Source organism: Hyaena hyaena, unplaced genomic scaffold, assembly GCF_003009895.1.
Source record: "Hyaena hyaena isolate Hyena2069 unplaced genomic scaffold, ASM300989v1 scaffold_425, whole genome shotgun sequence".
Taxonomy (NCBI): Eukaryota; Metazoa; Chordata; class Mammalia; order Carnivora; family Hyaenidae; genus Hyaena; species Hyaena hyaena.
The window spans coordinates 1,033,460-1,055,960 of NW_024081052.1; the positions used below are offsets into that span (position 1 = coordinate 1,033,460).

General features: G+C 50.6%; 1 protein-coding gene across 3 annotated transcripts in view; it reads right to left on the minus strand.

The window, feature by feature from the left end:
• The window catches only part of ACSL6 (acyl-CoA synthetase long chain family member 6), a 61,642-nt gene extending 50,274 nt beyond the window's left edge, over window positions 1-11,368 (minus strand). For 2 of the 3 annotated variants that reach the window (XM_039252570.1, XM_039252569.1), the window contains exon 1: window positions 11,270-11,368. In XM_039252570.1, coding sequence (XP_039108501.1) covers window positions 11,270-11,318 — 49 coding nt within the window. In that variant the 5' untranslated portion in view covers window positions 11,319-11,368. Of the gene's footprint in view, window positions 1-9,127; window positions 9,210-11,269 lie in introns of those variants that run through there. The other variant, XM_039252571.1, reaches the window with a different exon arrangement.
• Between the last annotated feature and the right edge of the window lie 11,133 nt (window positions 11,369-22,501).

The following is a 22,501-nucleotide window of genomic DNA, read 5'->3' on the forward strand; positions in this document are numbered from 1 at the left end:
CAGTCCTGGACGGGAGTTTGCCAAATGGGTTGCTTAAGGACAAAGCCTCTTTACACATCCATCTGTGACACCGATTAGGGGCCAGAGCCTCAGCCAGGGGCTGGAGACCTGCAGCCAGCGTGACTAGCGGAGGTAGTAGGAAGTAGTGGGGAGTGGGGGTGGGGACGCCAGGTCTCTGGCTGAGAGAGGCATCTAGATGCCCAGAGACTCCATCTCCAGCCGCTCCCAGGGACTGCCTCCACTCCCTGCCCCCATAAGGTCACAATCTATCTCCTTGGGGAGAGGAAGGAAACTGGGCACAGCACCACACACAACACCTGCTCAGAGACGCTCTGGATACTTCAGACCAAGACCAGAAGATATTAGCTTGTCTTTTCTGCAAGACCCCAGGCCAGCACACCAACCCCTCCTTAATGACAGCCCTTAGAGACACTGTTTCCTGGTTTGCCAGGGACTGGACATCCTGGAGCCAGAATCCACACCCTGGCCTGTTGGAACCGAAGCTGATCTCAGACCTCTCTCAGCACCTCCGGCAAACAGACTGGGACCGGAGATCCCACAGACTCCCAGGGCCTCCCTCCGGCAAGGTTTGTCTCCACGGGGTTGGGGGGAAGGCGTCAGGTATGGCCATTTTTCACTCCTACTTTGGCGACCAGCATGTGGCTGGGCACATAGTAGCAACACAGTAGTCCCTGTTAAAGAGTGAAAGGCAAGTCCAGGCCACAGTAGCCAGCTCCCCACCCTCCAGGCTCTACCCATAGCAGGTGCGTCCGAGTCTGCCAAGATGGGCCCACTGTTAACCCAAATCCGACCTACCTCCTCAGCAGCAGGACTGCCCCATGCCACAGTTCAGTGTTCTGAGCTCCCTCTTAAGGGGCTGCGTGCACAACTTACCTGGCAAGTCCATAGGCCTTGCAACACTTTCCCTGCGGCTGATGGGGCCTCTATTGCTCTGCCCACCACCTGGGGCAGGCCCTGAGGAGAACTTCCCACCTCAGGAGCCCCCACCTGGAATCGGGAAGGAACTTATCTGGGCCAGCAGGTCCCAGCCTCCTCCAATCCACCCGGAAGCAGCTTTAAAATGCACAAATGTCTGAGGACCTACGGTCTGTTCATAAAGCTCCTACCTCATCCTTCTTAGCAGGACCCCTACGTTTCTCTAGCCATCTTCAGAGATGTTTTAAAATAAGACAAAAATCTTCCTTTAATGCCTCTCAGGGCCGCTTTCAGAGCAGGAAAGTCAGCGGCCACGACCAAGGTCCTGGCTGATGGAAAACCACACAGAGTGCCGGGGACACAGAGCCACAGCAGCAGTTCTGTCCCAGGAAGTGTGTGGCCCAGTCGCTAGGTTAAGAAAAGCACAGACCTCACCATTATACCTGCATGACCCTGACATGCAGACACACAAACACAGCATCCCACCCTTGGCCCACGTTTCCACCCGGTCCTCACAGATATTCATGACTATCTCTACTACATGAGGCTTTCTCTCCATCTTCCTCTTGGGTTTTAATTAGAGTCACAGAACCACAGATGATTGGGGCAGAGACGGGGCCCAGGGCCTCCCCAACCAGGGAGCTGCCAGGAGAGACGCACTGCACATCCCCCAGGAGGCTGGGATGCCGGTTGCCAGGTTACAGAGCTACTCACCTGCCGAGCTTCCCCAAGGAGGCTGATTATAGCTCTGAAGGTCCAATTAAGCCGCTTCACTGTGGAAAAGCCCACCTACGGTTAACTGTGCCTGACCACTGTGCAGGGCCACCACCTGGACCAGCTAGCTGGGACTCACCGTGAACATGCCTCCCTTTAGCAATTCATTCAGTGCAGGAAAACAGCCTTTGCGGCCCTCTGATACCTCCCCACCTTCCTCCCACCATGCCAGCGCCTTTAAAGAATCCCACTCACCCTAAGCCCCGGTCAGGGAACATGGGCCCACATTCCTGATGATAACACCAGGAAGCCAGGCTCAAACAACACTTTCAGGAACTTAAAAATACAAATAACCTTGAGGACAGAGGAGCAAACAGAAACACAGTGTCTTTCACAAGCTCTGAGATAAACGTTGTCCTTTCCATGAATCGGGCCCAACTAAAATTTCAGAGCAAAGAGGGGCAACAGAAGGGACTGGCAGAAGTCCCTTTGGAAATATTTACCGAGGACGATAACCAGGGCCGAGGGCGTGGATGAGCCTCAGCCTCATTGCCCTTCCTTCCACACCAAGCCCCAGGACAGCAGGCAGGACTCAGGGATGCTGAGCACTGCCCAAGCAGAGGGACACCCCCTGGCCAGGCCCCACTGTGCAGGGAGCCAAATCCTGTGGCTGCAACATGATCCTTTCCCCTCCCAGACAGTCCGTGTTAGGACTCCCAGTGTCCTGGCCTCAGGAGCAGTGATCCATTTCTGTTACCGGCCCATGCAGAGGACATACTGTGAACCCAACACATTCAAGCTCAGAAAGGGACCATAGGCCACTCCTGGCAGGGCCAGGGTCTCAGGGCTCACTGCAGGTGGCTGCGTGGCCCAGGTGGGAGCCACTCAGGAGCACTCGGGGACACCCTGCTCGGGAAGAAATGCACAAAAGACAGGACCTGAGGCACGTCCTCAGTCAGGGACAGGGAGCAAGGTGGGAATTGGGAGCACGTGGAAAGGAGTGATCTGAGAGGGGACAGAGTGATAAAAGTGGGTTGGTAACTTGCAGAAACAGCGAAACAGACTGTAAGATATTGAGGCTCCTAAGAAAGAAGCAGGAGTCTGGCTGTACTGAGGAAAGGGGCGGAAGCCGGGGCTGGGAGGAGAGCATTTAGCTGCAGAAGAAAAAAGACTTGGTACCTGTATATACGCCTCATGCCTTCAGTGTCACAGCCATAGCTAAGAGAAGCCACCAGCTCCTAGTACCCTGGGGTTTAAGATGTAGAATTGCCCCCCTGCCAAGGCAAGCTGTAACCATAGACCCCTGCTAAAGAGGCCAGTGCTGCAGCCAGGAGCCAACAAGACTCCATCCCACCATTCTAAGTGCCACTGTGTTTTCACAGAACAGACAATGAGCAGAGAAGAGAGAGTTTTGCCTTTGGTTAGAAGTAAATTTCCTGGAAAATTTGATAATTAGCTTGATTTTCTGGCTCCCCCATACTCTGACGAAGTTTCCCTTCTGAATGCCACAAAGAAACAAATCTGAGTTTCACTTAGTTCAGCGGAAGGCCATGTCTGTCAGTGGGACCTTGCCACTTCCTGATTCAACCCTCTGGAGGTCAGGGCCACAAAGCAGCTGTCTCTTACTGTCCTAGCGCCGCAAGGTCCTGTTGTCAGCCACTGAGAGCCTCTGGTGTCCACAGGGTTAATGTCAGGGCTCAAGTGGCCCAGCCCTCAACAGGGCAGGAGCATTGAGAACTCAGGCCTCCTTTTCAAGGCCAGGATGAATGGGGAATATGCAAATGCCCGCCTCCCGAGGAGTGCAGGGGAGGGCCTGGGTCTGTATCTTTCCACTCTGGGCCTGTCACATGAAAGGGTGTGTATTCGTGCTGCTGGCTCCGGCGCCAGACTGGGGCTGTTCTCACCAGAAAACAAAAATCTCTTTCAGACCCAAGCGAAAACGAGGCCCTGGCTGGCCCAGGAAGGCTGTTGGGCGTTGTTCACACTGACCCACCGAGAGCAGCCATCACTTGGATTCTCACTGAACCCACTACCTTTCCAGATGGAGCCAGAGGCCTCTGTGGCCCCGAGGAAAGAAAGCACTGTGTGGGGTCAAGGTGGGTGGCACCAAGAAATAAGCTTGGCTCCTTCTGAGGATTAGTTGGTTTTGACCCTTTCAAAAATAGAAATGGTTGGGTCTAAGGTCACCACCTTTTATATATGAGGGAACTTTGGTGATGTTCATGGTCTTGATGGTTAAACATGGAGAAAGAAAAGGGAAGAAAAACGTAATGGTAAACAAAAGACCATGCAGGGCCCAGAGAGGGCTTTTAAGAATGGAGGCCATGTACATCCTCTGCCTACTTGCCAGGAACTGCTGCCACGCTGCCCTCAAGCTGTGGGTGGGGTAACCCAGCGTGCAAGATCACAAGCTTCTGGGACACTCCAAGGCTTGGACTCCATCCTTAACAGAGGCCCCATGACAAGCTCAGACTTCAGTTTTGTTCAGACTTCCAGAGGCCAGAAGACCTTTTCTGACACCCGAGGGTCGCCAGGACCAGAGTATAGATCTTGTACCTTATGAAGTATGGATGCTACTCAGACTCCCATTAGCAGGAGACAGTGACACAGGGAGATCTCAAACACACACATGATAGCTTAGCCTGAGAGGAAATCTAGGGCAAAAACACTTGAGGAACTGATTTGGAGCTCACAGGAGGTGTGGTGCTGCTCTGCAGGGCCTGGGCAGCTTCTCAGCCCAGGGAAAACACCCATCTCTAATGAGCATCCACTGCTGTTCCCGCCTCAGGTCTTCCTTCTGTAAATTGGGGCCACACAGTACCCCCACGATGCCAAGATGCCAGGCATGTCTGTGAGGGTTCAGGGAACTGCCCCAAGGGGAACAGGTCAGAGGAAGGGGAGGAACAGGAAGGGAAAGGACACTTCAGTACAGATGGAAAGGGTGCTTCACGGGTCACAGCCTTCCTTGATGTCTGACCTGTGGCAAGGAGATTAGGGACATATGTACCCACACCTCGAGCCAGCCCATTGTTCAGGAGAAGGCCTGCCCTCCCTTTCTCTCCACCACCCGAAGCAGAGCTGGGATTGTGGGGAGAGACTGTAGACAGGGTGGGGGGCTGAGTAAGGGTGAGTTGAGGGCATCTCCAAGAGAACCACATCCAACCCATGTGTTGGAAGGTACTGTCGCCATTAACACTGAAGGGGGCTCCTGGGGCTTAGGTGGCTTCATGCAGCCCCAGCTCAAAAGGCCATAACAGAGGGGCCAGAAGCACTACCCTTTCCAAAGTTAAGGAGTCACTGCAGGCCTGGATGGGTCCCGGTGAGTCCCCCTTCTCCATGTTGTTAACTACCTTCATCTCCTTGGCCTCTAGAGCCTTACCATCCAGCCTCTGGCCAACCTCCCTGTCCAACCTCACTGGCAGGCCCATATTTTATCCTGCTTCTGTCTCTGACTGACTTCACTGTGTCTCCCTGTGGCCCTTCTGCCTATTTGACAGGATCTGTAGTCACTGTCCAGAATGGACTATAGCCAAGGCTAGGCTAGGGGTTAGTGGTCAGGAGGAGACTGACTGGAGAAACTTAGCCCCAGCAACATTCCACATGCTGGAGGGTACCAAAGGGCCTTGTAGCAGGGCCGAGTCCTGCTTGGTCCTCAGGATCCCCCTCCTGTACTGGTGGGCCAGGCTGGTGCGGTGCTGGGAGTGGGGTGGGTTTCCTGGTGTTGGTTAGTGGCTTGGTCTCAGAGTTGCCCATTTGACCCGAGCCTGCCTGTCCTCTCTCTTTCCTCCACTAGCTGTCAATTGCTGGGTCTGTTCTTGGCCTCAACAGGTGTCATTCCAGATTTGTTTATCCCAGGGCCTGACAATGGAGATGCTCGTTGTTCCCTCACTGGTACCATCCTGGCCTAGCTCTAAACCCCCCGAAGACAGTTGTCTCAGAATGCAGGCCTGAATGGGCAAATCAGAAGGCAACCCCACCACCCCAGCCATTCTCCACAGACACCCCCAGCCAAATATCTGGACTAGCTGTTAGGAAAGGAAAGATGTCTCTGGGAAGAGCAGGTAGGTAGGCACAGGTGGGACTTCTTGGGATCTGAAATCCTTCAGGCTCTGAGATTACAGGTTGGGCCTCAGAGCAGAGAGCTCAGCTTGGTTCAGAACTTGTCCCAACCCCATCTTTCCGCTTCTGCCTGTCACAGACCCCAAGGCTCACATGAATCAAAAAGCCACAAAAAGGAACGAGGTCTGGGAATGACTACGCCCACCATGAGCTCCCAGAGCAGCCAAGCCATGGTGAGAGCCCAGCCTGGGCATCCAGAAGGGACACTCCAATGGCCCCAAGTAGCATCCCTGAGGCTCAGTGGGTGACTAGTGAGGATTCTGGCCAGGCCAAGGCAGGAAATGGGGCCATCACACCAGACCATCCAGTGAGCTGAGGACCCTGGCTAGGGCCTCCCATCTGCTCTGCTTGGCCAGGGCTCCCACCCTATTGTATCTCTAAGGAAACAAAAGCACCTCACCCTCAGAGAAGAGCATCTTCCACAAAACAAATCACCTGCAGGTATGGGTTTGATCCTTCCTTCCTTCAGCAGAAACTTTTGGAGCACCTCCTTCTGTTCTGGGTTCTTAGCACTGACGGTTCCCCCATGAAGGCTGACCTGTCCTGCCTGCAAGGAGTTCCCACCTGCCTTCCCCTGCTGCTTCTTGCACACTGGCATCACCCCTCAGTGGGGCACAGAGCCTGGGACCTACCAAAAGCACTTGCAAGATCTATTATTTGCTAAGTGATGTGTGGTAAGAGAACGGCTTATAAAACACATGGTCATTAAAATAAATTATTCTCATGGAATTCTTCATATTATTCATTTATGCAATAAACAGCAGTGCACACTGCGCCTGGCCGCAGACTGGGGCACAGAGAGGAGAAGCTCTGGCCCTGCCCTCTAGGAGATCATGCTAGAGGAGGCGCAAAACTTCAGTTCAGTGGGACAGGTGCCATTAGGTGTGGCATGTGGATGCGCAGGGGTAGTGTCACCTTGGCCACCCACATGTCCAGTATGGCCTATGTGTCTTTGACGCAGCCACTGCACGGAACAAAGCCCAGGCCAGTATCCTTGGGCCTGCAGAACCCAGCCCTGATGACCTCACTGGCCAAGCAGAGTTTGTCCCTAGAATTCCCTCACTCCTATGACCAGTCTTTCCTCAGACGGGTCCTTCTGCCTGGAATGCCACATCAGAACCCTGCACCTGCTTTAAGGAAAGCCTAGCTTGAATTAACATTTTATTTTATTTTTTATTTTTTTAAAATGTTAAAAAAATAAATAAAAAAATAAAATGTTTTTATTTATTTCTGAGAGAGAGAGAGAGAGAGAGAGAGAGAGAGCAGGAGCAGGGGGTCAGAGAGAGAGGGAGACACAGAATCCGAAACAGGCTCCAGGCTCTGAGCTTGCTGTCAGCACAGAGCCCAATGTGGGGCTCGAACCCACAAACCGTAAGATCATGACCTGAGCCGAAGTCAGATGCTTAACTGACTGAGCCACTCAGGCGCCCTTTGAATTAACATTTTAAAGGGTCCTTTCCTATGTGCCAGCCCCTGCTGTTGGCACTTTATGTCCTCTCTTTAAACCTTCCCCCTTCCAAGGACCTCTCCCTTACTTGTGCCCACTGACAACTCTGCTGGAGGGCTCATGCCCTGGCTGCTCATGTCTGATGGTCCCTCCCTGGACTGGACGTCGGAGGGTATGGTCTGGCTCACAGCTCTTAGGAGTTGCTTCACCCTTGAATCTCTCTGAGTCTCACTGCTTCATCTTCTAAATGGGGATAACAGCACCACAGTGTTGTGGGGGAGATTAAAGGAAAAGTTAGAGAACTGTAGAACACAGGGCCTGGCACATGGTAGGTGCTCAGGGAAACAGAAGTCAAATCAGCACGTTTGCAACAACACTTTCCCCCATGAAAACAACCCCCCTCCCACATTCCATAAATATGTGAGTGCCTACTATGTGCCACGCTAACATGGCTAATCACAAAGTGCAGCTTGTGTTACACAAATGCCTGTAACTTTTGCCTCTTTCTGCAAATAAGCCAGAGCCTCATGCTCACTTATTCTGCTTTTCATGTGTATAGGACAGTCCTGGGTCTCATCTGGGTCCGAAGCTGAACCAAAGTCAGCCTTCTGAAGGTCAACCTAAGGGCCCTTATAATCACATGAAAAAGAAAACCAGCCAGACAGCTGAAAGGCCCGGTTCTGTCGCCCTCTGGTGTTGGTGTGCTGTCACTGGTAGGCTGGGGAGGATAAGGTGCTGAGGTGAGAATTCTCCTACGGGGCAGTGCGCCAAGTGCAAATCTAAATTTTCTTCTGTGAGGCATGTCCTCAGCTGTTCTGCCTGGAGCTCCACAATCCTTTCAGGTCCCAAGTGCCTCCTTGGGCCCCCTGTAACGGCCCACACTACTGGGAGCCTGGGATCAGTGGGTGGAAAGATGTGATGGGGTTGAACAAGAGCCAAGCTGTGCAAGCCTGCACCTGCTTTGGACACTTACAGCCAGATGGCTGCCACACCAGTCTCTGCAACCAAAGCCAGCCTTCATTCCCCACAGTCACAGCTGGGGCCTCCTACCTTCCCCTTCCAGGAGCCCGGCCTCAACCTGAGCCACATCTAATCTCATCCAAACCATCAACAGCCTCTCTGCACCCAACAGCCTCCATCCTCCCCCTGCTGGCTGAGCCTGGCCAGTGCAGCTGAACAGAGAGCTGCTCTGCAGGCTAAAGAAACCCTCTCTCCTCTGGAATCTCCACCTATCCAGACTCCATCTTCCTCCCCCAACCTAGGCTCCCCAGGCACAAGGCTCTGAAGACCCACTCCCCCACAATTTTCCCTGCACACCTTTGCTCCCCTGATGTCCTTTACCTGCCTCTGACAAACACCGCTGTATGCTGCAGAAGCCTATTAAGATGTCACCAATGGTCGGCCATATGGTTGAGCAGAACAGACCTTGTGCAAGGGCATGGGCCTGCACCAACCTAGAGGAAGGGACACCCTTGAAGAAATTCATCCGCTAAGTGGGGTACCTCTTTCTGCTTTGCCCAATGGTATCAGATGGCCAGGCAGAAGTGCCAATCCATTGCTCCCACAGTTCTGAGTATTCATGACACAGAGACCAACCATGTTTTCTCAGGCCAGGCACTGCATGTGACTCAGGCTGGATCTATTTTATTTGTTTCCTTGTTTACTACTCAACACACAGGTGGGACCTGGGCTGCCCCAGGACTCAGGACTCAGTACTGGCCTCCCCAGTGCAAAATAGGAAATATGCAGCTCTTGCTCTCCTAGGCCTCAGAGCACAAGGCTGCCTTCCCCAGATAGAAAGTTCTTCCTCCAGGTGACCTCTTCTTACCCTTTACATTATCCCCTCCCTGCAGCCCCTTGTAGGCAGTCTTTGTCTCCTTCGAGCCAGAATGGGTGGTGAAAAGCACATACCTCTACTCAAGAGTGACATCACCTTGAGGGTCCTCTCCTCTTTCTAGCTGAGCCAAAGGGATCTGACAGCTGCCTAGGAACCCTGGAGATCACAAGGCCGAATGTGTTGTCAGTCTTAGTCTAGGAGTTCCCTCTCTTCCCAGGGAAAAGCTGGGGTCCAGGCAAAGTTCCAAGCAAGGTGGACACCTGATCTGGGAGTGCCCTAACATGTATATGGGATGCTTCATCCAGTGATCATTACTTTGTCACTCACTCTTGTGGCAAGTGAGGCATCTGTGAGGAATTTCCGGTTTGCTGGTAGAAGCTTGCCCTCTTTGGAAGCAGCTGCCACCTGTACCAAGAGCTGCCTTCCCTGACCACTCCAGGGCCTCTATGCAGTCATTCAGGGAGGCATGTGACCACTTTGGGAAATGCTCCACAATGAAGCAGGACAGAAGGCCAGTTTGAGTCAACGCCTGCTGAACCCCAATTCCAGACAAGTACCTAACACTGTGAGGGGCTTTTTCTCAAAGGCTTCTGATTACTCCCGGCATATGTGGCCCTGTAGTCTCCAAACATCTCCCTGCAGCCACAGAAGACCAAGGTTCCAGAGGGCTGCCCTTGGACCCATGGCTCGGTGAGGCCCTACTAAAGGTGAAGCAAAGGGTCCCAGCAATAGGGAAAGGTTTGGAGACCATCACCTAGGAAATGGTAGCTGTTGCTATCAGCAGCAGCATCCTCATTATTATTTTGGTAACACCTGCCCCTTACCCGCGAGCCCAGCTCTAGCTCCGACCTTGCCTGCTAGATGAGCACATCAGGCCCAGAGTGGCCCTGCACGGCCTGTCCTCAGACCCCAGCAGACAGAAGGAGCTTAGGGAGCTGAAGGGATTAGAGAGGCCTCACTCACTCCCCGGCTCAGGGTAAGTGTCCCTGTGGCCCAACTCAGGGCAATGGGGGAGTCAGTGATTACTCACCAACCCTCAAGTTTCAGGCCTGGTACCACCATGCACTTGGCAATGATTGATCAATTAAAATCTCACATCAAATCCCACTCTGCCAGATATTATCCACTGACACTGGGCAAGTCAATTACCTCTGAAACTCAGTTAGAAAAGGAAAGCACCCAAACTCCTAGTATTTGCTGTGAATCTTAAGTAAAACATGTAAAGTTTCAGGTAAGGATTTCAAAAACGGTCGGCTTCCCCTTCTTTGGCTCAAAAAGAACCTTATGACCTCTGAAGCTGCAGTTTGAACGTGAACATTTATAGAGTACTCACTTTGGACTCGGTCCCTTTTAAGACCAGTTTAAGGTTCAAACACTTCACATATCTTATCAGGCTTAAATCTGCACATGGGCAGTCCGATGTGGAGACCCTTCAGTGGTATTATACCCTGGAGGAACCCAACGCTCTCAGAGGGGACTGGCTGGTGCAGGCAGCAGAACTGGTGGATGAACCGGCCTGTGGTGAGACCCCAGGTGTGTGGGGGTGGGGAGGGAGTGCTGGGCAGGGATTCACAGGGGGTCCTCATTGCTTCCTAGGAGAATGTAGGGGCGAGGAGCTGACTCCTGTGAGGGGGAGGGGAAAGGCCCAGGAGCAGTGGGGACACAACCACCGGGTATAGCTGAGGAGTCAGGTAAACACCTCATTACAGATATCTGGTTTAAGATTTCTGACGCAAGGGTGGGCAGTGAAGGGTCTTGAGGAGACCTCTGACCAGGATCAGAAGCCCCAGGTCAGTGCTGGTTATGTCATTGATGAACCAGCGGCGAAACCTCAGGGACCAACAACCTCTGCTGCTGGACACTAGGGATGGGCACGGATGCCCTATGTCCGTCCCTTGGGGTACGAGTGTGCCCGGCCTAGTCTTCATCACCGGAGATGCTCCCATAAGGGGAGAGGGTGAGAGAACCGGAGGGAGGCTGTTGTGCCATCCTGAGAGCCGGGGCCCTCGTTTCTGAACACCCAGCTGCTTCCCAAACCCAACCCAGAGCCCGCCAGAATTTGAGGGGTGGGGAAACGACCTGGGAGGCCGGGGTGGCGAGACAGGCTTGAAGGGACTGCTCAGGGGCCGGGACGAGGAGCTCATCTCCACCAGGAGCCAAGACTCTACAGCGCGCGGGGGAGGGAGGTCTGGGACGAGGACAGAATAGGGACTTACCCGCAAAAAGCCAGAGGGAGCCCCCGGAGACGAGGAAGAAGGTCAGCATGTCGGTCAGCGGGGCCCGGCCTGGCCCCGCACGGCCTCTTCGGCCCGCAGCCCCGCAGCCCCAGCAGTCGCCGCGCTGCCGCCGCCGCCGCCGCCGCCGCCGCCGGGTATTTTTAGCCCCCGCCCCCCGGCTCCGCAGCGCCCCCCCGCTCCGCGCCGCTGCGGTGTCTTGGCTGGAGGGGGAGGGCGCGGCGCGCGCTCGGCACCCGAGCCCCCCTGGCCGCCCTGCAGCCTGCCGAGTCCCGGGCGCCCCAGCGCTCAGAGCCTCTTCGGAACCGCCGAGGCCCGGGAGGGGGAGGGGCCAGCCGCAGCGTCGACGAGCCCTCTGCGCCCCAGCCCCCAACGTCAGGACCAGGCGTTCGGGGGAAACGGGCAGAAGAGGGGCGCACGGGAGACGAGCGCGGGAGCGGGAGCCGCGCCCACCCCACCGCTGCGCGAACCCTTCTCCGCGCGCCCCTCCCTGTGACTGCTGGGCAGACTCGGGTGGCAGAGGGGTTGCGGTCACCTGTTCTCGGAGACACGCGTGCCTGTGGGCCGGTTCCCGCTGACGCGGACGCCTCCCAGGACCCAAGTTTGCAGATACCGGAGGCCCGTGGGTGCCAAGTTCAAAAGCCAGCGAAGAGAGAGGTGGTCTGTGTACGCCCTGGCAAACGAATTTCTAGGCCTGATTAGGGCCCAGATTCCCTGGGGACCCCAGACTTCAGATCTTCCCTTCTGGGAAGGTTGAATCTGAAGCCACCCAAGGTCACGGGAGGCTCAATGTAGTCACAGCCTGCTACATGGGGTTACAGGAGGTCACAAGAAGCCGCGTGGAATCACAGGTGTTTCTTGAGGACACAGGCAGTTATGGTTTTCACGCATATCTATCTATTTGTGGCACGTGAGGTCTCAGGAAGCCCCCCATATCTACAGGGAATGGCTACACAGTCACATATGGCCACGCTGCTGGCTGAGGGGTTGGACACCTGTTTCAGTGTCTGAGATGGAAGGAAGAAGCCCAGTTGTATCTTCTTTTGAAACAATAGAGTAAATTTAGATATCCAGTGGGCCCTACACCTACATCCGGATGTCAGGGTCACCTCCTCCCAACAATCTTGCTGTTTCAAATGTGCGTGTCCCGCCAGGCCTCCAGCACCGAGGACAGCGCTCAAGCAGCCCAATCCAGACTACATGCAACCCTCTCAGGCCTGGTACTAGCTCACCCAGGGAGAAAAGGGTAGGAAACCAGAGAACAGAGATCAGGTGGCAGAGAATGGAAGAGCCAGAGGACTCTTCAGACCCACCAGAGACCACCTGCCCTATGTGCGTATGTGCTTAACAGCTTAGCAATCAGGGTGTGAGTTTGTACAGGGGCCTGTGCCTACAGTACCAGTATATGGCATATGTGTGCCCAGGCCCATCCATATACACCCTGTAGGTGCAAGGATGCAGACGTGTGCCTCTGAGACAATTCCCATATTTACAGGAGGACCTTCCATCATCCCCATAGTAGGATCTGGACTCCTGGTAGAGATGCTCCTGCTGGAACTCAAGCACGGCATGGCAGGGACTTTGATGGAATCTCTCATGCTCCAGGCTTGGAAGGCTCCTCCAAAAGGATGTCACATGGCTATCAGAATCCCCTCCTCACCAAATCCCACTGGCAGCAGATTAAGTGAAGACCTGCTGGTGCTCAGAAAGAAACTCAAGGGGAACCAGAAGGCTGGGCAACAAGAAAGTTATCTCTACAGATCAGATTAGTCTAGAGAGATTGTCAGGCAATTTCTCCATAGGGCAGGGGTCCAACAAAGAACTTCTCTGTAGAGCAGGAGGCCCGGAAGCCATGCTGCTAGTCCCAGGCCCAGGCTTTCCTTACAACACTCAGCTGCAGAAGTGCTCCAGACCCTTGCATGGCTCCTGGCAGCCTCCTCTCCAGAGTGATGTCATGGGACACATTTAGCCTGGCCTCCTGCAGGATGTCGCATCCAGTTACTCTTCCTACAGATGTCTCTGCTACTTGTGAATATTTTAATTCAAAAAGATGTGCTTGAGCTGTGACAGATTATAGCTTAACTGAGTATTTTTCAAGCACAGCTTGCCTCCCCCTACTCCTTGAGGGGTAGGGATTTGAAGACCATGGGCCTGGCTGTGGGATCATGGCCAGGTATCTTTCCTCTTTAGGCCTATTATGCCACTGGCTACAGAAACTTGTTCTTTTCTGTCTTTGGTTCCAGAGATCTGTTTCCTTCCCCCTCTGTGGGTGGACATCTATGGACCTTCGTGGACCTCAGGATTTGTGACCCTGAGGCATCCAGATTGCATGGGTAGCAGCCATGGAACTCAGCAGGAGGGGACCCAGGGCCCAGAGATACCTAGGCCAGGCTGGAGGACCCTTGGACTTCTCTCTTAGTCATTAAGATCAGCCACAGTTAGTGGCCAACTCTCTTCACATCTATCTCCTCCCAGATCAGCACCTCTGACAGAGCAGGCAGGTGGGATCCTGATCATGTTTTCAAATCCTAGCACAGGGTCTGGTCCAGAGATGCAGAGAACATTATTTTCTTCAACAGGAAACTGAAGTCTAGCAAGTAGAACATTTGCCTCAGGTCACACAGCAATTCTGGCCTCCAGACTCTCATTCATTCGTTCATCCATTTATTCATTCACTCAGCTAATTTTCACTAATATGTGTTTGTCCCCCTGCTGGGAACCAAGGAGGAAAAAAGGCAAATAGGAAGCAGGGGTAATGAGCAGTCCAAGTGGTCAATGTGACGATACACATTTAACTTTAGCCTAACCCTGAAGGAGGAAATATTCAAGATGGAGTGCATCTCCATGGATGATGCATGCATAGATGCATCAAAGTGGAGCAGAAGACACCACCTCCACTCCTTGTTGCAGTTCTGCCATGCTGTGCAGTGCTGGGCAAGTTTCTGTCCCTCTCTGTGTCCACTGGTACAAGGAGAGGTTAATTTAGGCATTTCTGGGTATCAGGACTTAACCAACTGACTAGCCACAACTCTGCTCTGCTGCCTCTTGATCATCACAAATGGCCACCCTCTGATCTGTGAGGTGCAGTGTCCACTCTGTCTCTAGCCTGATAGTGGTCTTAAGTACCATCCAAGCGTGAGCTCAGCTACTCTGGTCTCATGTTTTCCTGAAGTTAGGACATCTGAACCATGCTTCTGTGACAGTGGTGGCCCTTCTGTTTGTTTTCTTTTCTTTTTTTTTTTAACTCTTCAACCTTTTTTGACACTCTCCTTTATTTTGATAGTTTCCCACATTGTAAGTACCTTCCTCTTAAGGTAGAATCTAGAAAACTCTCTTTTTCAGCCTCCTTTGTAGAAACGGGTGGGTAAGTGACTTAGACCATGCCAATGAGATATACCCTTGTTAACCTTTGATTCAAAAGCCAGCAGTAAGCAAGAGAAAGTCCTATGTGTGGGCTCCATCTTACTGGCACAGGCTGGTAGCAGAAGCAATGGATAGAGGATGGTTTGAGGAGTTGTTCTTAGAAGCTGAGACCTGACTCTTTTTCTTGAACCTTCCCCAAAATTCTGTGGGCCACCTAACATTCTTTAGTATGCTCCTTTTCTGCTTAAAATAGTCAGTATGGATTTTGTTCCTTGCAGTCAAGAACTCAAACTGACCTACTCACTGTCCCACTGCTAAAGGTCTTTCCAGCCCTTACTGCACGATGCACCCCCAGTCCCATCCCTGCATACATGAGGAAATAGAAGCTCTAGCTGGTGGGCCTGCATGAGCTGAGCCTGGATTTTGTTTCTCTGCACTCTGACAACCACAGATCCAAAGAGCTGAGCCAAGAACTTGAAACCCTATCCAGAGGCTTGGAATATATGCTGAAATAGCTGGAGAGCTGCAAACAATGTTCAGCGCATGTCTTTTATTGAAATCCCACCCCTCTCCAGATTAATAAAATTGTTCAATGTAGAAATATTAGAAAATACAGGAAAGTACAAGCTAAAGTCATTTGTAATCTCATTCCCCCAAGGATAATGACTTATGAGATTTTGTATATTTTCTAACAATAATAATAGTAACAATAATATCAAACATTCACATAGTGCTCAGTATGTGCCAGATGTTCTTTCTTTTTCTTTTTTTAAAGATTTTATTTTTGAGTAATCTCAACGTGGGGCTCAAACTCACAACCCCGAGATCAAGAGTCTCATATTTCTACCAAAGAAGCCATCCGGGTGCCACCAGACAGGCATTATTTATAAGTATTTTACATATATGTTACAAACAGAATTATATCCTCCCCCCAATTCATATGTTGAAGCCCTAGCCTCCACTGTGACTCTATTTGGAGACAGGGTCTTTAAGGAGGTAATTAAGGTTAAACGAGGCCATAAGAGTGGAGTCCAGATACAATACGACTTATAAGAAAAGGAAGCACACACACAGAGAAAAGACTGTGTGAGGACACAACAAGAAGACAGCCATCCTCAAGCCAAGTAGAGAGGTCTCACCAGATACCAGTCGTGCTGACATCATGATCTTGGACTTCTGGCCTCCAGAGCTGTGAGAAAATAAATGTCTGTTATTTAAGCCACCCAGTTTGTGGTATTTTGTTATGGAATATCTAGAAGACGAATACAATATGTTAGGTCATTTAATCCTTACATTCATCCTATCTTTTCCCCATGCATAGCGGAGTTCAAAAACTATTTGTTAAATGAATGAATGATACAGTTTATTTAGTACTCTGTGCTGCTTTTTTAAACCTGACTACATAAGTATTTTCTCCATGTTATTACCTCTTTAAATTTGAAAAACGGATACATGATAATCATTCATAATTCAGTTAGGAAGTCTATGTTGAGTCCCTACTATGTGCAAGGCATTGTGTAGATACTGAGGATATAGCAGTGAACAAACAAACAAAAAGTCCCTGTCCATATGATGTGGATTTACTCTATGGAAATGCCATTGCCTAGCTGCCAGACATGCATTAATCCACTTATTTGGAAATGTGAGCCAACTAGATGAGCCAGGCAATGATGAGCTAACTAGATAGCCACAAGCAACCACGTTCCTTTTTTTTTTAAGTTTATTTATTTATTTATTTATTTTGAGAGAGTGAGAAAGAAAGAGAGTGAGCAGGTGAGGGGAAGAGGGAGAGGGAGAGAAAATCCCAAGCAGGCTCCATGCTATTAGCACTTAGGACCTGTGAGATCATGACCTGAACCAAAACTAGGAGTCAGGTCCTTAACTGAGGGGGGATCTAAGGCATCCCTCCACCCTCCCAGATTCTTTAATTTTAAAAAGGCTGATTAAATAAATAGAGGGCTCCTGGGATTTCCCCAGAGTCATAGAAGGACAAAGATGAAGGCCTTGGAATTTTTCCTGAATCCACAGGCCTGGAAGTTAGAGCTAATCGAGCCATTTGCACCAATTCCTGAGGAGACATCTGTGTCTCCCAGTCACACAAGGTCAGGATTTGATGGAAAATAAATCACATTTTTAAGACTTTGAAAATGAAGCAAGCAAAAAATACTTGAAGGATATATAGGTGAATGTTCATGCTATCTGGGGGTAGGAAAAATCTTTTTAAGTACAACAAAGAAGGCAGAAACCACAAAAGGAAAACACTGGTAGATTTGGAGATCTGACTACATACAAATGTTAAATGTTTGCATCTTAAAAACCACCATTAAAAAGATTTACCAGATAGACGACTTGTAAAAATTATTTGTACCACAGGCAACAGGAAAAGGTTTTGACAGGTTACCCAAATCAAGAAGAAAAAGACAAAAATAGCAAAAGACATGGACAGGGAATTGAAAGAAGAACAATTACTTGGCCCTCTCTGCATAGCTGTCCATGTAAGTGAGCTGTGAAGCTACTGCCTGAGGTCACAGCCCCGTTTTCTGTCTCCTTCCTCTAAAGACTGCTGGGGCCCCGCTCCCAGCCATGTCACGGGGGTGCTCCGATGACCAGCATTCTATAAACTCCACCTCACTCATTTGGAACACCCTTTCCTTCACTACTCCCATCTAACAAGAGTTTAGATCCTTCTTCCTGGTGACCACCTAGGCGGCTCAGCCACCTGGGCAGACCTGCTGCCCCCAGTAAGAAAAGGAAGGTAGAGATCAGAGTAAAGTATGGGCATCTGAAGCTCTGACGTCCTGCAAACCCTTTCTGAAAGGCAGTTTGGTAAGGATGTGTCACAAATCTCAAAAAATTCTTAACCTTTGACTGCCGCCAGTGGGTTTATTTAGGAATTAACACAAAGGGGGAAAATCAGGAATTATTCGTCCGCAAAGATTGTCACTGCAATGTTAGTTACAGCAGTGCCAAACTGGAAATGACCCAACGGTTTAATCACAAAGCTGAATTCATTTCTGTACATCCATAAGACGGTGTATGCATTGCTGCCCATAAAAATGATGATGCAGAATGCTTCACGGTGCTACAGAGAGATGCTCATGGCACGTGGCCAATCAAAAACTGCAGCTTACCAAGCGGTATATTCAGCACAGTTACAATTATGTTTAAAACGTTTATATATTCATGGGAAAAATGGAAGAAAGATTAGTAGTTGTCACTGAGTGGGGGTATTATAAGGTTTTTTCTCTTCTTTGAATTCATCTGTATTTTTCCAAATTTTCTACAATGAATAGACAGTTTTGTAACAAGGAAAAATCTGATATAAGAAGCCATTTTCAAAGCCCTCTCTCAGTTCAGAAAGGGATCTGGTATTGGAGAGGGAAAGGCAGGCCACGAGAAGATCGTTAGAGAAATCAGAATGATGTTCCCTCAAGGGCAGTGTGGTTGTGAGTAGAGGGTCACTGCTACCAGACTCCACACCTCCTGTCCCTGGGGGCTCTCAGCATCTGCCCCAGGTACCCTTGGCTCTGGCAGCCATTATATGTCCACATTGAGGGGTGCTTGGGTGGCTCCATCGGTTAAGTGTCGGACTTCAGCTCAGGTCATGATCTCACAGTTCACAAGTTCGAACCCTGCATCAGGCTCTCTGCCACCAGTGGGGAACTTTCTTCAGATCCTCTGTCTCATTCTCTCTACCCCTCCCCTGCTTGTACTCTCTCTATCTCAAAAATAAACAAACATAAAAAAAAAGAAGTCCACATTGAGCTGGAGCTGAGGAGGGAGATCATGGTTGGAGGACCTTCAGAGTGGCTCATGTCAGCCCAGGAGGATGTGACAGAGGGAGGGAAGGGGTACAAAGGCAGTGGAAGGAGGAGCTCTTGAGGAGGGGACAGGTGCCAGGGAAATCCAAGAAACGAATTTCTAGAAGAGGATGGTGCATTCCCTGGAGGCAGGCAAGATGCTTCCCAACTCAGAGCTCCTTATAGGGAACCAAAAAAATCAATGCCTAAGTCATTGACCACATGAGCTCAGACCCAAGGAAAACAGAAACAGTGCTGGGGGGCGGGAGGCATTCTTAGGGCCAGGAGGAAATGAGGAACACAACACAAAGCACTTCAAAGGTGGGGGGAACACCATTGGATAGAAATCTGCTAGAGGGCACCAGAAAGGAGCCAACCGACCTGCCAAAAGAAACAGCCCCAAGCGCCACTGGCTGATCACCCAGAAAGGCCAGCTGGGGTGGGGGGGGGCGAGCAAACATCTGAGCCAACTGTCCTCTGCTCCCTAATCCTACAGAGGCCCAGGGAGACACAGGGTCTTGCTTATGTTCACACAGAAAATTAAGATGAAGACCAAACCAAACTTTGGGGATTCTAACTCTCAACCTAATGTACCATCCATTACCCCCCAGGGAGAAGATTTTTTTAAATTTGATAATGTAAGTCATCTCTGTATCATATAAGTTATTTGAAATTATATAAAAGCATTATGTGTTATGCAAGTCAATTTATGAGGTAAATATAGTCAGAATTGCAAGAGTCAATTTTCTTTTTTTTTTTTTTTAATGTTTTATTTATTTCCAGGAGAGAGAGAGAGACAGCGTGAGCAGGGGAGGGTCAGAGAGAGAGGGAGTCACAGACTGAAGCAGGCTCCAGGCTCTGAGCTGGCAGTCAGCGCAGAGCCCGACGGGGGGGCTCGAACCCACAAACCGCGAGATCATGACCTAAGCGAAAGTCAGACGCTTAACCGACTAAGCCACCCAGGCGCCCCATCAAGACTCAATTTTCAAACAACTGTATTAACATCGATGGGCCAACGTCAGATATAAATATAGGCACAAAAATCCTAAGTGAAATTTTAACAGACAGATTAACTATGTAAACTGAATTCTCACTAGATTAAAATGGACCCTCTCTTCAGGGTGCCAGACTGGTGGGGAACAAACAGCCAGGGGCTATACCTACAGCGGTGTTGAGTGTCATCCAGGTGAAATTGTGTGATGAGCTCTGGTTCTGCTCCAACTCAAATATATAGGGTTGTCAGGGTTATCTCTGCACCAGCTTCTTTAGAAAATGTTGTTTTCGCCATGCCCTTTGGTCCATCCACAGCTTTACAGTGGGGGCTGCCACGTTCACACAATGTGACTCTGTCCCCTGGTCACTGGTAACTGGCCCAATAGTTGGATCCACAGTAGTTTGTCCCTGGGAATTTGGGATTGGAATTTTAGTCTTTACCCGCAGAGAACACACATCGGGAGAGAACGTGAAAAATGAAGCAAATATGCCCAGAACAGCAGAGATGAGAAACAGAATTCTGTCGGGTTCTCTACAGGGCCAGAGAGTGGGTAGGAAGAGTCAGTATAAAACAACCGACTAGAAGAGCGATCAGGCCCAACTATGTTGCATCTCAAAACAAATCCCAGGTAAAAATTTCCAGTCCTGTCCATGACACAGTTGTCTTTAGTGGTCCTCAATTCTGACCGTGCCGAGCACTCTGATTTCAGTGTGCCCTACAAGCCTAGCCGCGTTCCTGTATTTGCGATGTGTGAGATACATCCCAGTAAGCTTTGCAGTCACTTGCACCAAATACCTAATTTTGCCCGAGGATACTGAAGCTTAGAGAGCTGAAGTAAGTCACCCACAATCCCAAGGCTGCATAAGATTTGAATCCAGAGCCAACTAGCTCCCAAGTCTCTGTTCTTTTTTTTAAAGTTTATTTTTATTTATTTTGAGAGAGAGAGAGAGAGAGAGAGAGAGAGAAAGCAGGGGAGGGACAGAGAGGAAGAGAGAGAGAGAATCCCAAGCAGGCTCTGTGCTGTCAGCGCAGAGCCCAATGCAGGGCTCGAATTCACAGACTGTGAGATCATGACCTTAGCTGAAGGCAAGAGTGGGACGCTTAACCGACTGAGCCACCCAGCTGCCCCCACCATGCCTGTATTCTTTCCATGATACCGACTAATAGGAAAATTGGCAAGAGTCATCAGGAGGAAGCCACAACAATTCTGCACCTTTTCTCAATAAAAACTCTTTAAATTAGGAATATGGAAAAGGAGGAAAAATAGTTAATTTCTTGGGAAGAAAAAAATCTGAATGCAGGAGCCAATATGTTTTCCAGTGGGAAAAGATGGCAAGAGTAACTCCAGTAACCTAAGGAATCACAGGTGTCGATCTCATCCCCAGAACTGTGGTGTGGTTTGTGTGTGGGCAAACCCCAGATGGAAGGAAAGACAACGTCCCCTGCCTTGCAGAAATATCAGGGCCAACCATGAGCTCTTAGTGATGACACAACAGCAGGAAATTCACGTAAAATACCAGGGCATCCAGCATACTGAGCTGTATAACTCCATTAAATAATAATTCAAATGAATTCAAATAATTTCAAACATTATTTTAACTTTGTAGAATGAAAGTTCCCAAACAAGGAGAAGATGATGGAATGTGAAACATTCAGGATAGAGCTGCTGGGCCAAGTGAGCGATGAAGAGAGGATTACACAAGGTAAATTCCCACAGACCTTGGGGTAAGGAGCTGGGTGGGCACTCAGCCACCCACACCCTTGGGGAGTCAGACTGAAACACACAGTGCCACCCCCTCCATCCAGGACACCATCATTCCTTCCACTCCACATGCTGCAGTCATGCGCAGCCATCTGGCATTCAGGAGATGCTCATTGAAAGTGTGGTGTTATAGAATTTTAGAATAAAAGAGAAATCATTAGGGACACCTGGGTGGCTCAGTCAGTTGGGCATCTGACTTTGGCTCAGGTGATGATCTCATGGTCTGTGAGTTTGAGCTCCGCATCAGGCTCTGTGCTGACAGCTCAGAGCCTGGAGCCTGCTTTGGATTCTGTGTTCCCCTCTCTCTCTGCCCCTTCCCTCCTCACACTCTGTCCCTCTCTCTCAAAAATAAATAAACATTAAAAAATTTTTTACAAAGAGAGAAATTATTAAGCAGATATAAACACCAATAGATCCCTTCTGGTGGGGAACTGGAAAGAATGTCCCCCAGGGTTTGTGCCAAGGTCAGCATGGACCTTTTGGAAATAGGAACAATGGACTTAGGAAGGATTTCTGGTGAGGGGACAGTTGAAGGAAGACAGAACTTTGGGTGGACAGGTCCTCCTTCCAGCTACCTCTGCTCCCTCCAGCCCACCTACCCCTCTGCCCGGGACTCTGCTCCACAACACACACACACACGCGCACACACACACACACACACACACACTCAGCCCCTCTTCTTCCTCCTTGGGCCCTACCATTCCCACCACCTGCCAGAGCATGAGGTTCAGGGCCTCTAGCCAGCCACAAGCACCCAAGACCTGCTTCTGCTAGACTTCCTGCCAGATCACCCCAGCTTCGTCCACATGCTCTCTGCTCCACTGGGTTTGTACTCCTCCCAGGAGACTTGTTTCCGTGGTTCAGTGGCTGTGTGTGTGTGTTGGGGAGGTGGCAGATCACGTGCCTCCTGTGTCACCCTGAACATCTATGCATCCAGAGCAGACTTGTCTTCCCAAGACAGGCACAAATGATCTCACTGGGGAAGACCATTCATATACCTCTGAGGACAGAAGTGCGTGCTGATCTGTACCTCTGCTCTGGGGTACTCGAACTTGGTTCTGCCTCCATATGTGGATGGGAGAGTGAAAGAGGAGAGAAAGTAAGCATGGTTGAAACTCCAAGAGAAGTTGGGGCGCTTGGGTGGCTTAGTCGGTTAAGCGTCCGACTTTCGCTTAGGTCATGATCTCGCGGTTCGTGGGTTCGAGCCCCGCGTCGGGCTCTGTGCTGACTGCCAGCTCAGAGCCTGGAGCCTGTTTCAGTCTGTGACTCCCTCTCTCTCTGACCCTCCCCTGCTC